At 38.9% G+C, this 15,620-nt stretch overlaps 1 protein-coding gene and 1 non-coding gene across 2 annotated transcripts in view; both read right to left on the reverse strand.

Annotated features, from left to right (window-relative positions):
• Window positions 1-15,620, reverse strand: part of ARHGEF38 (Rho guanine nucleotide exchange factor 38) — a 137,754-nt gene that overhangs the window by 56,192 nt on the left and 65,942 nt on the right. Inside the window, exon 3 of the mRNA XM_006096600.3 lies at window positions 10,410-10,533. Within this exon, the coding sequence (XP_006096662.3) occupies window positions 10,410-10,533 (124 nt within the window). The remainder of the gene's footprint in view (window positions 1-10,409; window positions 10,534-15,620) is intronic.
• LOC111827545 lies at window positions 12,578-12,700 on the reverse strand. The gene has a single exon (XR_002831157.1). It is a non-coding gene; the product is annotated as a small nucleolar RNA SNORA28 (small nucleolar RNA).

A 15,620-nucleotide genomic window follows, 5' to 3' on the forward strand; every position in this document is an offset into this window, starting at 1 on the left:
GGGCTTAAACCGGCAGTGGGACTTTCCCTGGGGAGTTCCGTGTAGGAGAGGGTGCGGGCTGGGCTGAGCCCCCCCCCCCCCCCGCACAAATTTGGTGCACTGGGCCTCTAGTATAATATATAACATGACCTGTGTTAGGAAGAGCAAAGGTTCCCTTCTGACTGTCCATAATTACTGATGCTCTTGGGAGCAAATCAGGCTCTCGCTATTTGTCTGAATCATGAGGTTGGACTGGATGCTCTTTAAATCCAGGGCTAAGTTCGAGAATACGGCTGTTTATTTTAATGGTAACTCACGGTCTCTTCCTGCACCTTTCTGACGTCCTGGATACTTTAACTCCGATAGGGATTTTGATAACAACTGGGACATTAAGAAAACATTGGCTCTTGGAGGTTGACTAGGCTTATTGTGGTGATCATTTTGCCATGTATACATGTAAGGAATCATTATATTGTACTAATATAATGTTACGTGTCAATTATACCTCAACAAAATAAAACATTGTTTCTCTGAGAGTTGAAAGTTAAGGTTTCCCTTGGCTGGATTAGGGAAAAAAACAATAACATTTCCCTTCTCAAGGTTGGTAACAGTGTTAGGAGGTCTCTGTTCTTAGGCCAACCCATAATTCTCCATTTATCACATCTTAATAAGTACCTCTCTTGAGATTGCTTGCCTCTGCTACAGCAAGTTGCTCTATGCTACCCATCAGCCTTTGAAAATAGCCTGGGAAAAACCACAGGTAGACTCTGAGACAACAGAGTCGTTGCTGCGTTCCCTCTGTGTGCTGGCCAGTATGCTGAACACTTCTCATTATCGCCCTCTCCCATTCATTTCATTCATCCAGTAACTGTCTTTTGAGAACACTGTCTTAGGTGCTGGTGATACAACAGCAATAAAGCAGGAAAGAATTCTCCCCTCATGGTTCTATGTTCCAGAGGGGGTGCGCCCTGTGTCTTGTATCTTTCTTCCATGGAGGACTAGCTATCCCCACTTGAAATATGAATAAATGAATGTGGCATCCATTGTTAGTTGTTTATCCATTCTTCTTCTTTCTTTCTTTATTTTTCCCCCCCAAATGAACAGAATTTGGAACAGCAACGTACCCAGTTAAAAATACGAACCTTTTTCAACCTCTGGTAGTTAGGGGTGTATGTGCAAGTGTGTGTTTTTGTATGAATGCATATGCATACAAAATGAAACGCGTGTGAAATGAGATCATGAGATACAGGTAGAGGTCACTGGGAAGGGCTTCCCCCCCAGGGAAAAGGCTTTGGGAGGAGGTGGTTTTGCTCTGGTTTCTTGCAGGAAGCATGCTTGGCAGTAGAGTAACCATCTTGAGGCCATGAAGCCAAATGCCAAATACTATGAAGGAAAAAGCTGCAAGGAGCCAGCAGGCAGCTGCCCCAGTGAACTACTGAATTATAGATTTATTGTTATTGGAAGGGGAAAGTCCCTATTTGGTTAAGTCCTTTGGGCAAAGTTTCTATTCCAAGCAGGAAAGTGCAGTCCTAACCCACCCACAGAGCTAACGGTGACAGGGCCAGAATTGAAACAGACCTTCTCACTCCAAAGGCCGCGTTCTTTCCGGGCTATTGTGCACTTTTAAGGTCTGCAGCTCTGCCAACCCACTTCTCATGTTCCCTTTCTGGCCACTGGGAAAGTATTCAGGGACTCGGAGAACTCTTACACTCATAGAATGTAGTACTTTATTTCCATGTGTTTTCTGTGCAGCAATTGACATTTCACAGCTCCATTCAAAAGGGACTGCACAGCTACCCCACTGACCTCCATCAACCAGCCCCCACAGCAGAACATCCTAGAACGTAAACGCTCTCCTCAGTGAAGGAAGTGTGAAACTTAGTAACGACCCACCCTACTTTTGTTTTAATCACAAGAAACAAGTCCTCATAGTCCTGGGACCCATTCTCACCTCACTCATGTCCTGGTGCTTGCCTCCTGCCGGTTTCCTCTTTCCTGTGTGGATGGATGTATACTTGACCCTGAAGCCTTTTCCCTCTTTTTTTCTGGCATATTCTTTGAAGCTGACAGTTTTCCTGTTCCTGCCAACCTTTGGAATAAAATGCCCTGACCTTTCAGCTGCTGCTTCTGGGTCTCCCCCTGCCAGCTCACACATTCCAGTGCCAGACTCCCCGGACCTGTCCTAGCCGGGCACAATTCACTGGGTCAAGCCTGTCTGTGTTCTGAGTGAGACACACACACACACACACACACACACACACACACACACACACACACACACACACGGTAACAATAATAATAGTAGAAAAATGATTTAGGTGAGCTCATTTGTGGCAACACGACATGCACTGTCAGTAACAATGCTCTTCTCACAAAACCTGCTAAAGGCACAGACCCTCTTTCAGGGGCCGACAGGAGACAGAGCCTTAGCAGAACAGAGTGCTGCCGGGGAACAACAGTGCATCACCCACCGCACCTTCAGAGAACGGGAGCCTCTAATTGCCTTTCTCTCCGAGGATACGCCCACCCTCAGGAAGGACCTGTGAGAAATTGCCGTTCCTTTCCCAGAAGCTTCTTTCAGCTCTGGTTCTCAGCCCAGTGTGCATGAGGTAGGCACATAAAGTAGACTTGAACATATCTGTGACTCAGTCTTTTCTTTAATACTGTGGGACATGACAACATTTTTGCAAATGCATAGAAGAAGGCACAGCCCTGTTTTGCTGGTCTATTGCTATGTGACAAGGCACCTTAGAATTCAGGGCCTTCAACCAACACCTGTTTTGATTTTCTCACAGGATTGCGTGGTTTGGCCAGGATCAGCTGTGGGGTTCTGCTCCGCTTGATGTCTTCTGGGGCTACAATCATCAGCGGGCTTATCTGGCTACATGGTCCAAGATGGCGCATTTTCAAGTCGGCACCTTGCCAGGGGCAGTGGGAAGGCTGGGCGAAGCTGGGATGCTGGGACCGCTGGGCCATGGTCTCAGTCTACACACTCTCAGGTCTGATCTCTCTCCATGGGACCTCGCTGGGTAATATTCCAGCAGGGTAGCTGGATTTCCTAGATGGCAGACTTCCCAAATCATGAAAGTAGAAATTGCCAGCCTCTCTTAAGGAGTAGGCCCAGGCATTGACACAGTGAGTCTCAGGGCCATCCACAGACAATATGGGACCAGACCACATAGCAGTGTGACTACCGGGAGGCTTGCTCCATGGAGGACCCTCTTTGGAAAGTGGCTACTGCAATTGCCATCCACTCTACCAAATGTCCAAATGATATTCAATATGTTAAATAGCCCTTCATAGAAAAACCTGTGTTGCCATATTAGGTATGTGCATTACCAAGTTGCATATATATTGGTAGCATTTAGAAACCACGCACACCCAGTGAATCTGATTTGTTTGAAAAACATGATCAGGATCTCTGGAAAAAAAATTCACATTTTATTCATTGTTATGTACATAACAAATCAAGCTTTGCAAATAGATAATATTCTCAGGATAATAAGTAAAATCCTCCTCCTGGTTTATCTAGGTATCAGGAATGTTTCCCTTTGACAGCAGAGCTGTGAAACACAAACTCTCATGCGTGTCATCTAAGGACAGAGAAATGGGACACCTGTGTTTTTCATTTTGTGGTAGCCTAATTTTGGAATACTTCACCAAGAATCAGTTTATCTTATGAAATGTAAGAACTCTGGTGAAAAATGGTTAGTGATGGAAATTGCCAGTGAACTCTGCATTTATATGGCTACCACAGATGGGTCATGGAGGCTCCTGGCACTACCCTCCAGCCACTTTTTTAAAATATATTTTTTTATTTATTTAAGAAAGGAAGGGAGAGGGAGAGGGAGAGAGAGATAGAAATATCAATGATTAGAGAGAATCATTGATCAGCTGCCTCCTGCACTGCCCCCCACTGGGGATCGAGCCCACAACCTGGGCATGTGCCCTTGACCGGAATCAAACCCGGGACTCTTTGGTCTGCAGGCCGATGCTCTATCCACTGAGCCAAACCAGCCAAGGCCGCTTTGTGTATTTTTTTTTGTTTTTTGTTTTTTTATTTATTTGGCTAACATGGCCATCCAACTTATTGGTAATCAATGTAATAAATATTAAAAACATTCATTGGGTGACAGTGGTTAATATGATCATATAGGTTCCAGGTGTGGGTTTCTATGTTACAAGATCTGTGTATTGCACTGTGTGCATTTCCCATACTCGCCTGCCTTGAGGCCTTTGTGCCATTTGTCATTTAGAAAGTCATTTGTGCCAACATCCACCTGCCCATATCCTTCAAGTCCCCACTCTAAACCCACTTCCCAAATCAAGTTTTTTTCTCATCATCTGAGTTGAATTAATCTCTTCTTGGTGTATTAATTAGCTACTGCTGCAAATCACCCCCAAATTGAAAGGCTTAAAACAGAGAATTTTTTTTGTCTACAAAAAAAATTGTTTGTCTACAATTCTCTGGGCTGACAATTTGAGAAGGGCTCGGCTGGGATGGGGTGTCTCCGTGCATTGGGCGAGTTTATTCATACACTGGCAGTCTGTGGCTGGGGGCCAGCTGGCTGAGGAGGGCTTTACTCACCTGAGCAAGGCCTTGATTGTGTTGACTGGAATGACTGGGTAATTTGAGCCTTCTCTCTCCCCACGCAGAGAGCTGGATGTCACAATGCTGTTGTAGAACATCACTGTTGCCACATTTTATTGGCCAAAGCAAGCCACAGGCTAGCCCAGATATAAAAGGTAGGATATGTGTGTGTGTGTGTGTGTGTGTGTGTGTGTGTGTGTGTGTGAGAAAATATGACTCCTACTCTTTATTTTTCAAAAATGGGCTTAATGTTTTAATATTTCATTTTAAATAATCTTCCTATTTTTTATAATCTACCTCAAAGTGTAACTTATGATTAGTAAATTTGAAATTCTGAATATCTTTGTTTTCTCTGTAAACCATAATGTTTTTAACTATTTTGAACTAGTTTTATACTTAGAGAAGAGAAGTTGCAAAAATAGTACCAATAGGCTCCAAATATTCCTCACTCAGCTTCCCCAATGTCAACATCTTACACAGCCCCAGTGCAGTTGTCAGAAAAAAGAAATGAAGGTTGCTTCAGTACATTTAACTAAACTACACATGGCATTTGAATTTCAACACTGGTGTCCCTTCACTGTTCTAGAATCTATCGGGGCTCCCACTTGCATTTATTTGTTACTTCTCCTTAGTCTCCTGCAGCCTTTAAAAGACTACAGTTTCTCAGTCCTATCTTATCTTTAATGACTGACATTTTAGAAGAGTACCGATCAATAATTTTGTCCAGTATCCCTCGTGTGAGTTTGTCGATGTCTAGTGTTTTCTCATGGTTGCACATATTTTGGACAAAAGTATCACAGATGTGATTTTTTTCCCCTCAGCACATTGTATTACAAGTTTCATGATGTGGATATGTGTTACTTCCTGGTATCGTTGACCTCAATCACTTGGTTAAGATGTTCTCTGTCTGGTTCCTCATTGTAAAGGTACCACTTACCTTTCCCTTTGAGATTAATCAATACTCAGGAGATACTTGGAAACTATTAAAAGTATATTTCTCCTCAAACTTTCATCCACTAAATCTAGCATTGATCAGTGGATTTTTGCATTAACAATTATGATTATAGTGTTTGTCTCATAGTAACTTTCTATTTTCCTCTTTCCTTCTACATTTATTCATTGAAATATATCATAAGGAAGAGCTTTCCTTTTGCCTCATTTATCAGTGTGGACTCGATATTTATTTTATCCAATGGATTAAAATATAATACAGGTATTATTTATTGTGCTGCTCAAATATGTAAACCATAATATTTTAAATTGGGAAAATACTCCCCTATGAGCACAGAGGCACCTAATAAGCTCAGAGAAAATTCTGCTAAATAGAAGATATTCAAATTATGATTACAAATCTCTCTAGATTAAAATGTGTAAATATTTGGGTGCAAATATTTTGACAGATACTATCTTTGCCTCTATTTGTATGTGTGTGGGTTTTTTGTTTGTTTGTTTTTGAAAAATTAAGTTCACCAAATAAGCTGTTTTTATTTATGGTTTTTGAATATTTTTCCAAACATAGATATTGTAAAACCTGGTACAGGATATAAGTTTATACTATTAAATAGGAGCTCCATCAAGAGCTTCTTTCCATAAGTCATGCTTTCCAAAATATAATCACAAAATTTCAAAATTAAATATTTTGTACAATATGAACTCTCATTGTTTCATTTTTTAAGTTAATTCCTTATTTTCATAGGGATACATTTCCCATTTGAAATTTTTTTCCAATTATTGCAATTATAAAGATTAAAAGGTTGAAATTACTTGTTTCCTTTGCGTGTTGAATATTTTAACTAAAAACTTTCAAATAATTTTTAACAAAATGCAATTTCTAAAAGCTGATTAGTGACCAGCAGCAAAGAAAATATGACATGAATAGGATTATTTTTAAAAATTACACCAACTTTATCTTCCAAATATTGCATGTAGTTCTTTCTAACTTTGTACATGTAAAACTATGTGTGAATTTTTACTAATTACCATTTCAGTTAATGTAATAGCACAGCTTTATTACATGTGCACCATCATCAATCCCAGTACATTTCTGCTCCATAGATTTATTTCTATAGTAAAAAAATTATTTTACTGTGATGCTGAATTCCATCAAAATATGCATTTGTATTATCATTTGCATTCACAAGTTTAATTTTTAAAGATACTGTAGCCTTTACAATAAGGTCAGAAAATTCAACTTTGACACAATAAACTTCCAAAAGCTTTTCTTTGATTCTGTGAATTTAATTAAATTATTATTTGAATTAATTGATTTTCTATTTTTGTAAAACTGTCATAATTGGACTGTCTGCAAACTTCTGATTATGATATCAACTCATTGCTTTATATTGCTCACAGGCCCACCCAAGGAAACTTGGAATTAAAAATGAGAGAAATTAATGTAAGATAACTGTCCCTTGACCTAAATGAAGTCCAGCTGCATGGGGTGACTTCTGCAGCCGCATGCATACATCACATGCACTTGGGCTTAAAGATATAGGTCAGATTTCAACAAGTGGAGTCCAGGTAGGGAAGCAGATTCAAAGTGGAAGTAGCAACATGAACAAAAAGCATGGACAGCAAAGGCCAAATGTTTTAAGCGAATGGGCACCGTCATTAACATAATGACTATCTTTTGATGTTGGTACTTCCTCAGCAGATTTCTGTATTTTGATTGTCTTATGGACCCTATGGTGGATGGTGAGTATTTTGTGTGCTCTTTGTTTATCATCAACTTTCTTGAGAAACGGAAAATCGATACTTAATATTTTTAAACATGTGTACACTCAACCTTGTTTCTGAATTGGTTTATTGCCAAGTAAAATAGCTATAGATTTTATAGACAATAAAAAGTTATAGATTTAGAGCATAAGATAGATAACTAACCTACTGTAGTAGCAGCCTCCCACACATATTGCACTTACACCTAATCTTTAATTCCCTACATTTCCCACTAAACCCACTGACTGTTATCCTGGTGGCTTCATGCCTCTCACAGTCATGGCATGGGTCACCCAGCATGGGCTATGACACACTGGCTGCTCTATCAGCGGACAGCAGGATCTGTAGCATCAAATATCTCTCTCATCCCCAGCAGAACAGGTTGCAGTTAGCTGTTGCTAGCTGCTCATGTTCAAATGTCATTCTATCAGCCAGTGCCCTGCATGCTACACTTCAAAGGAAGATGTAAGTTTCCTTGAGACTAGAAAAGGTGGGGGAAGGAGAGATGGGCTGTCTTTCAGCGTTTACCATGTGTTGCAGCGAGAACTCTGTCAAATGCACCTGCCTCTGACCTTCTACTAGGAGACACTGTGTCAGAAATTGAAGTACAATGTAGAGGTCTTACCAAATCTCTTGAAATGCAACTATTAAGAGTGATCCTCCTTTCAAAAGGAGAAAATCCAAGGCAAATGCTAAACTGGACTTAATGCTTGAACAATAGCCTAAAACCAGGATGTTCTAGGCAAATCAGGCCACATGTCTCCTTCTGGGAATCAAACCCTGACCTCCTGGTTCATAGGTCAATGCTCAACCACTAGGCCACCATGGCTGGGCTCCTTAAACCTGGAATTGTCTTTGACTCTGGCATGTACAGTCAACCACTGAATCTTCTTTATACTTTCTTAATTCTTACTGTATCCACCTAGGCCTAGATGCTGTTACCACATGCCTGTATTACTTATAATTACCTATCGATTGGTCTAGGAATCATGTCCTCATTCTATCCATTCTCTTCACAGCTACCATAGTTTTATTTATCCAGAAACTTTGTGTCTCATCACACCCTTGCTGAAAAAATCTTAATGTTTCCTTATTACCTGCAGAGAAAATTCCAAACTTAGATTCTGAGTATAGTCCCTTCCTAGTCTATACTTACAGATTCATTTGTCATTCCTCCCTTGCACAAATTCCTCACTGCAGCTTGACTTGATCACTCCCCATGTCCTAAACACACTTGGCATTTGGCATTTGCTGTCCATGCTTTTGTTCATGCTTCTATTCAGTCTTCCCAAGCTAGACCTCACTTGTTGAAATCTGACCTATATCTTTAAGCCCAAGTACTATCTTCAAGAGTCCTGCTCTGATTCCCCATCCAGGAATATTCTCTTTATTCTCTGAAGGTCTGCAGTTGTATAGAAACTACTCTGGTGGTGTATTATACTACAACCTTCAATTCAAGGAGCTGCTTGATTGCAAACTTTTTCAGGATGGAGATGAACTCTTTCATCTTTTGATATTGAGAATGCCATGCAGCAGGAATCTGTGAACATGCTGCTGCTTAATAACTATTCATTGAGTGAATTAATAAACGAATGGCTAATAAATCCAAACAAAAGAGATAATGAATGACATCTTCACTCTAGAAAATATTTTTACAATATATTGGAAAATATATTAATTAACCCAGGCTGCCACAGCAAAATAACAAAGACTGGGTGACCTACACAACAGACATTTATTTCCCATGGTTCTGGAGGCTGTGGAGTCCAAGCTCAAGGTGTCAGCAGAGGGAGGGAACTCTGGTCTTTCTTCTTCTCATTATAAGGACACTAATCCCAGCACGAGAGAGAGCCCCTTTGGACTTCATCTAACCCTAAATTACCTCTCAAAGGCCCCACCTTTAAACATCATCTCATTGGGGTTAGGGCTTCAACAAATAAATTTTTGGGGAACCCAAATGTTCAGTACATAACGAGGACATTTAATCACAAGAAATGATTGAATTTAAGCCTGTCTGTGGGAGAATCTTTTTGAGTGAATGGGCATTGTGATCTGTAAAGTCCTATAAATAGCCAGGTTGATTCACCTTTCATATAAGATCAGCCTTGTTTATTAATCTTTGGGTCATTCATAAATGCTAAACAAGATCAGTATCATGCCATTTTTATAACCCTGATTTCCACTAACAAATAAAGACATAATGGGTAAAGACATAAGGTGTGTATTTGTGTCTCTGTATCTGTCTCAAACAAAAAGATCCACATCAAACATATAATAACGGCTTTTTATGGGGAAGACAGTGGCATTGCAGAGGTATATCACCCTGTGTGCTCCTGAACTGTTTTGGTATTTTTGGTAATGAGCATATTTTACATATTATGTTGAAACAGAAGAATGATTTTTAAATCTTTTAAGAATTCTTGGCCTACATGGTGCTCTGTATCTGAGATCCTGATGTGGCAACTGCCTTCAAAGAGTTCACACACAGTATTCCTTTGGAAGCCCAAGAAATGAAGAAAATAAAAACGTGGCTCACCCGATTTCCAACGATAGCTCTATTGTTTTCAAAAATCTTACCAGAGTAAGAAAATAATCTTACTGTGAGAGTAAAAACATATTTGGAAAGCAAATATATAGTAAAAAAAAAAAAAAGGAAAGGAATGGAAAAAGTTGAACTTGTGTGTTTCACAAATCATATAAATTCTTCACACAAAAAGAATTTACAATCCCCAAATCAATGGATTCATAGGCATAAATCTGAAAAACATTGTGACTAAAATCAGTAAAGCTATTGAAGTATTTAAATATTTAATTCTCATAAGGATCAAGTACATGTTAACCATAAAACAAAATGAGAACATCTGGAAGGCAAAGAGGTTGAAAGATTGAAAATAAAAAAGCAAATTGTGTGTTTAGTGCTACTGAGAGACTTCAGCAAATGGATATCAACCCATTTCAAAATAAATACAGAGTTTGTGTAATTACAATGAGCCTGAAGAGAGGTGTAGCATTTATATACCTCCTGGGAATTTGGGTGAGTCAGAAACATAAAACCAAAGCAAAGGGAGGGTATTGAAATATTATTTCCTGCTGTATTGTAGAACGGAGAAGAGAATAAACATACCGACTACTTGCATGGCCGGTTCCACGTCTGCTGTGGCCTCTTCCAACAATGACAGCAGCTTGGCTGATATCTGATGCACGGATTCAATATTGCTAAACAAGCTATCCACGTCCAGCCGATCAATCTGAAGAAAAACAAACACTGAGTAGCAGCTAATAGAAAGAGACCCGCTGTATTTAGGATGTTATCTCTCACAGTAAGCATTTTGTATTCCAGCCCACCATTTCTGTAAACACCCTTCTTCAGGATTTCTAGAGGAAATGTGCAGTTTTTCATGCAAGAAATTGGGATGGTGCACTTGTTACCTCTTTTTCTTTATTTTAACTAAATTTTTGTGAGTGGTGTGTACATCTACATATGCTTATAAGAATCAGAGTGTGAAGAAGACATGGGCCAGCTAACTGGCACATTTATGAACTGTCCTCCAGGAGGGTGTGTACCTGGGCATATGAATTTCGAACACTGTACTGCTCACACAGCAGAATTCAGGCCTTCCTCTAGGCAAGAAACTATTTTCAAAGCTGTTTTAAAACATACATGTTCTCAAACTGATGACAAGTAGTTGTGCTGAGCTGTTCCTGTTTGTTTGTTTTTTTAAAAAAGAAATGTGAATAGAAATTGTTAACAAACACGTTCTGCTAATTAAAGATTCATCATATAATTTCTTCATGAACTAGTGTTATCATTCCCAGATCTTATGGCTGGTATTTATAATAATTTACCTATTCATTCATCCATCCTTTTATTAAATACTAGAGGCCCAGCGCACAATATCACGTGAGACCCAGACCCGCCGTGCCAGTGGGACCCAGACTGACTCCACCACGGCAGGGGGGACACGGGACCCAGACTGACTCCCACCACGGCTGGGCAGGACACGGGACCCAGACCGACTCCCGCCGCACTGGGTGGGACGTGGGACCCAGAGTCAAGTGCCCGCCCACACATGCACGCCTCGCTGTGCACGCAGCTTCCTGGTGACCAGTCTTTGGTCGTTCGGCCGTGAGGTGTCACAATCAAGGGGTTTTTATAATAGAGATTTCCTGAGGACCTTGTATGTACCAAGAATTGTAACAGAAGCCACACTCTGTCAGAGGCATTGGATGATTAGTGGAAGGATGGTCGCCTATCCTAACCAATCTAAGTGGAGTGTGTCTTGATTTTGCTGTATCTTGCTCAAAATCTTTCTCTTGAGTTTAAGTTAGATCTTGTATAATCAAACAGCATCTACTTGGGTCAGGAACAGATTGGTACAGGCGCCACTGGGCAACCACAGGGAACAGGAGTAGGTGCCTCCTATCCCTCATTTATTGTGCATGAGGTTGTAGGTGAAAAACCAAACCACCAATAATCACGTCATGGAGGTACTAGTAGAGCTGATAGTCAAAAACCCAGGTCAGCAAAAATCAATGTTAGAGAGAGTTAGAAAGGTGAGCTAAAGATCAGAAAGAAAGAAGCAGAGGAAGTAAGGGAAATTGGCAACACTGAATATAGAATAAGAGACAGACTTGGAGGAATTTCTGAGGATGAGGTCCAACAACTGCAGCTTCTTTCTCATGCTCTCAGCATCAGTGTCATTGGTGTGCCACATCCATTTAGTGGGGAGGAAGGAGGCAGGCACCCATCTTTTTCTCTTATCCTTTTTGACATTGACCCATCTATTGTTCCCCATACTGGACATGGATACTATTGATAAGGATATTCTGTTATTGAGCATAGAAGCATCACTTCACATTGAGCCTTGTTTGAAATATGGTGACTATGTCAGTTATTTCTTATGCAATATGGTCTGACTGTACATGTTTTTCAACCACCCTGGGAAATTCCTCACTTTTCTATCATCAGTCTTGACCTCAATAAAACTTCCAGTCTCATCTGTAATCAAATACTATGTGATTGCATGTAATGAGTTTATTTCAATATAGTGCTATACAACTTTTTTCCTATTTTTGTGTATTCTGAAATTATCTTTATCTCTATAGTACATTATTACATTACAATCATTATTAGCTCATAGGGTCTTTAACGCAGTATCTCACAAAATGTTCCTTCGTTAAGCACTCACTTTAACAGGATAGGGCATATGTGGCTCTTCTGCTTAAAATCTATGATATTACTATAGAAACTACCTAAAAGCAGATGATGCTTTGCTAATACTTTTTTTTTTCACTGTCTAAGTCTACATGATGGCTTGTCTCATAGAGGAGAACACTGGAATAGGCTGGATTTTGTTGCTATAGCTAGCTCAAATTGTGTCAAACAGTGTCAATCATCTGCCACAACTAATACTTTTAAATGGCTATGATGTCACATAACTCTGAGTACCATGGATTGAATGAATTATTTATTCTGAGTTGTTTTATGCTTTGGTTATCAATTGAATCACAAAGGTGTACATTTGCCTAGTGCAAAATGTTTTTCCCAAAAGTTGTGAATGTATCAAATTTTTGTAGGTTGAGTTATTTTAAGATGTACTAGTAAAATATTTCTTAAAATCATATTTGATATGAATCCTTCTAATAAGTAAAATTTCATCCCTAATTTACTTTCTTTGTAAGATTAGATGTAGTTCATACAGTGTACCCTATTATTATTTCATTTTGTTGTGGAACCTTTATTCTGAGGAACTTAAAGTATTTCATATTTATTATTTCATATATCTTTCCAACGTCTCTGTAAAATACATACAGTTTGAATGCAGAGAAACTCATGCAGAATGAAGAAAGGTGTCAAGCTTAAAATGATGAAGTTCAGGAAAGAGCTAGAACTGGAAAATGACCTTTTAGTGCTATGCCTTAGTCCATTACCAGCAAATATTATGAATAGAATACTTTGCCATCTCTGTTTGGATTTTGTTTGTTTGTTTCTGAGTTTTTCAACAAGTTATCATTTTTATAATTTATTTCCCAAGGTCAGAATCTTGTATATCTAATTTAGATTTTAAATTCAGTTAGCAAGGATCTAATTCTATATCTATCTCTAATCTTAGCTCAATGCAATTAATATTAAATAGCAAAATATAGGTTTTTATTTCATTTCTATCTGAAAGATAGAAAGGATGAAAACATCAATTGGCTGGGTTTCAACCGCCAGTATCACCACAGGCCCATGGGGATTCTGTGAATCATAAAATGAATTCACAGTCAGTCACTGCTATGCCAAGGGACAAACAAAGGTCTGGTCCCAATAAGCTTTTAAAACTGGTAGATGATTTTATAATTACTGATATAAATTCAAGGAATCATTTACGTAAATTCACTAAACATTTACTAGGAAGAGGAAATACTCTAAGAGCTTAAGTAGAGTTATATTTTAAATGGATTAAAAATTCATTATTTTAAAAAAAGATTTCATTTAGGCATACATTATTCTATATATAATAATTTAAATGTACAAAACAGAAAATTAAAGGTCAGTGTTTTTGGTGATAATTCTTTGCTTTATACAAATATTCATCACAGAATCTATTTCAAATAGCAAGTTCCCATTACATTTAAATTTAATTTTTGCTGAACATACAGTTGCATGTATCCAAAACCACTCAGGTAAAAATGTCTAAGTAAAGGAAAACATCTATAAGACTTTGTCAATTCAGAGACTGTAATCATTGGTATAGAATTACTTTGCACCTGACAAGCACCGTACACTCCTGTTTTCCAGAACATTCCTTGCACTTATCCTCATTTACATCCTAGCCCAAACTCTTCCCTTTCCTCACAAATGCTTTGCCCTCACATTACTTTACAACATTCTACCCATCTGAAATGGACTATGATAATGATAGTGTTTATCCATTCGTTTTGCCCATGTCTCTGTCCTATTCGCATTTTTTGGGAAAGCCCCAGCACTTCTATCCGATCTGGTGAAACTGTCAGTCATGATCCCCTTCCTCCTGTCCCACTCCCCACAGTGATGGACATGTGACATACCTGACCGCAGAGAATGGGCAGGTTCCCAAGCAGAGCTAATGAGACTCCTCACTGGTTTTTAATACATGGTCACTGGGAAATAGAAAGGCTTGGCTTGTAAGCCCTAATTCTGTAAGTTTCTGTCTTCAGCAATCATCCTTGTGCAGAGTTTGAATGAGATAAAGTCAACAAAGAGAAGGGAGCTAAGTCTGACAACCTCATTTTAGTTCCTGGATCAACCTCATCTGAAGCAAGACATCCTTACTACAGAAGTTGATAAAATGCCTTTTTATTTCCTCGAGTTTAAATTTGGTTACCTATAACCAATAAAGGATTGGTACACGTTTCTTTATTTCTGGCCAAAATCTCACTTTCCCCTAAGAAAACTTTCCAGCTCCCTTGGTTAGAATTAACCTCTCCCTCTTCTGACCTTTCATGACACTTGCTTCCTATTACTCAGTGCTTATATTGAAAGATATCATTCATTATTAACCTGTCTCTATGTCAAGCCTGTGAGATCCTCCAGGACATTTGTCTTTGTGCATTATTTGAGTACCCCACTGTGTCTAATTCAATGCTGGGCCCACACCTAGTCCCTCAAAAATAGTTTGACAATTTGAATTGAATTGAATCACTACAATTCATATGATCTATGTACTCTGTGGAAGCCATCAATAAAATGTTCTTTGCAATCACTCTATTGGACTCTGAATAAAAAGTATGCAGAGATCAATCAAAAGTGGTTTAAAGAAAGAAATCAAAGTCACCTAATTTGGTTGTTCAAAATATCATTTTAAGTGAATACTTTATAATTTTCTACTTAATTTTATCTAAAAAGACCAACTGTTGTGCTCAGTTGGGCCATTAGTCTATTTAGAAAATTTGCTGACAGGCCAAACTTTCCTTCAGTTTACACTTGGGAAATCGCTGTTTATTGTTTTCTGTTTAAGGAGCCTGAGGCACTCAGCTTGAGTCACAGGGAGGAATAACCAAACATTCGATGTGTTGTGGAGACTTCCAACCAAGAACACCTTTAAAAGTGCACATTGAAAAGACATCTAGGAATAATATATTTTAATAAACGATGAACATAAAAGTCATTTATGTTTATTGTAGAAAGAGAAAGAAAGAAAGAAAAGGAAGAAAGGAAGGAAGGAAGAAAGGAAGGAAGGAAGGAAGGAAGGAAGGAAGGAAGGAAGGAAGGAAGGAAGGAAGGAAGGAGAAAGAGAAGAAGAAGAGAAGAAGAAGAAGAAGAAGAAACAAGAAGAAGAAGAAGAAGGAAGAAGAAGAAGGAAAAAGGAAG

The sequence above is a fragment of the Myotis lucifugus genome, unplaced genomic scaffold (assembly GCF_000147115.1).
Source record: "Myotis lucifugus unplaced genomic scaffold, Myoluc2.0 scaffold_182, whole genome shotgun sequence".
NCBI classification, from domain to species: Eukaryota; Metazoa; Chordata; class Mammalia; order Chiroptera; family Vespertilionidae; genus Myotis; species Myotis lucifugus.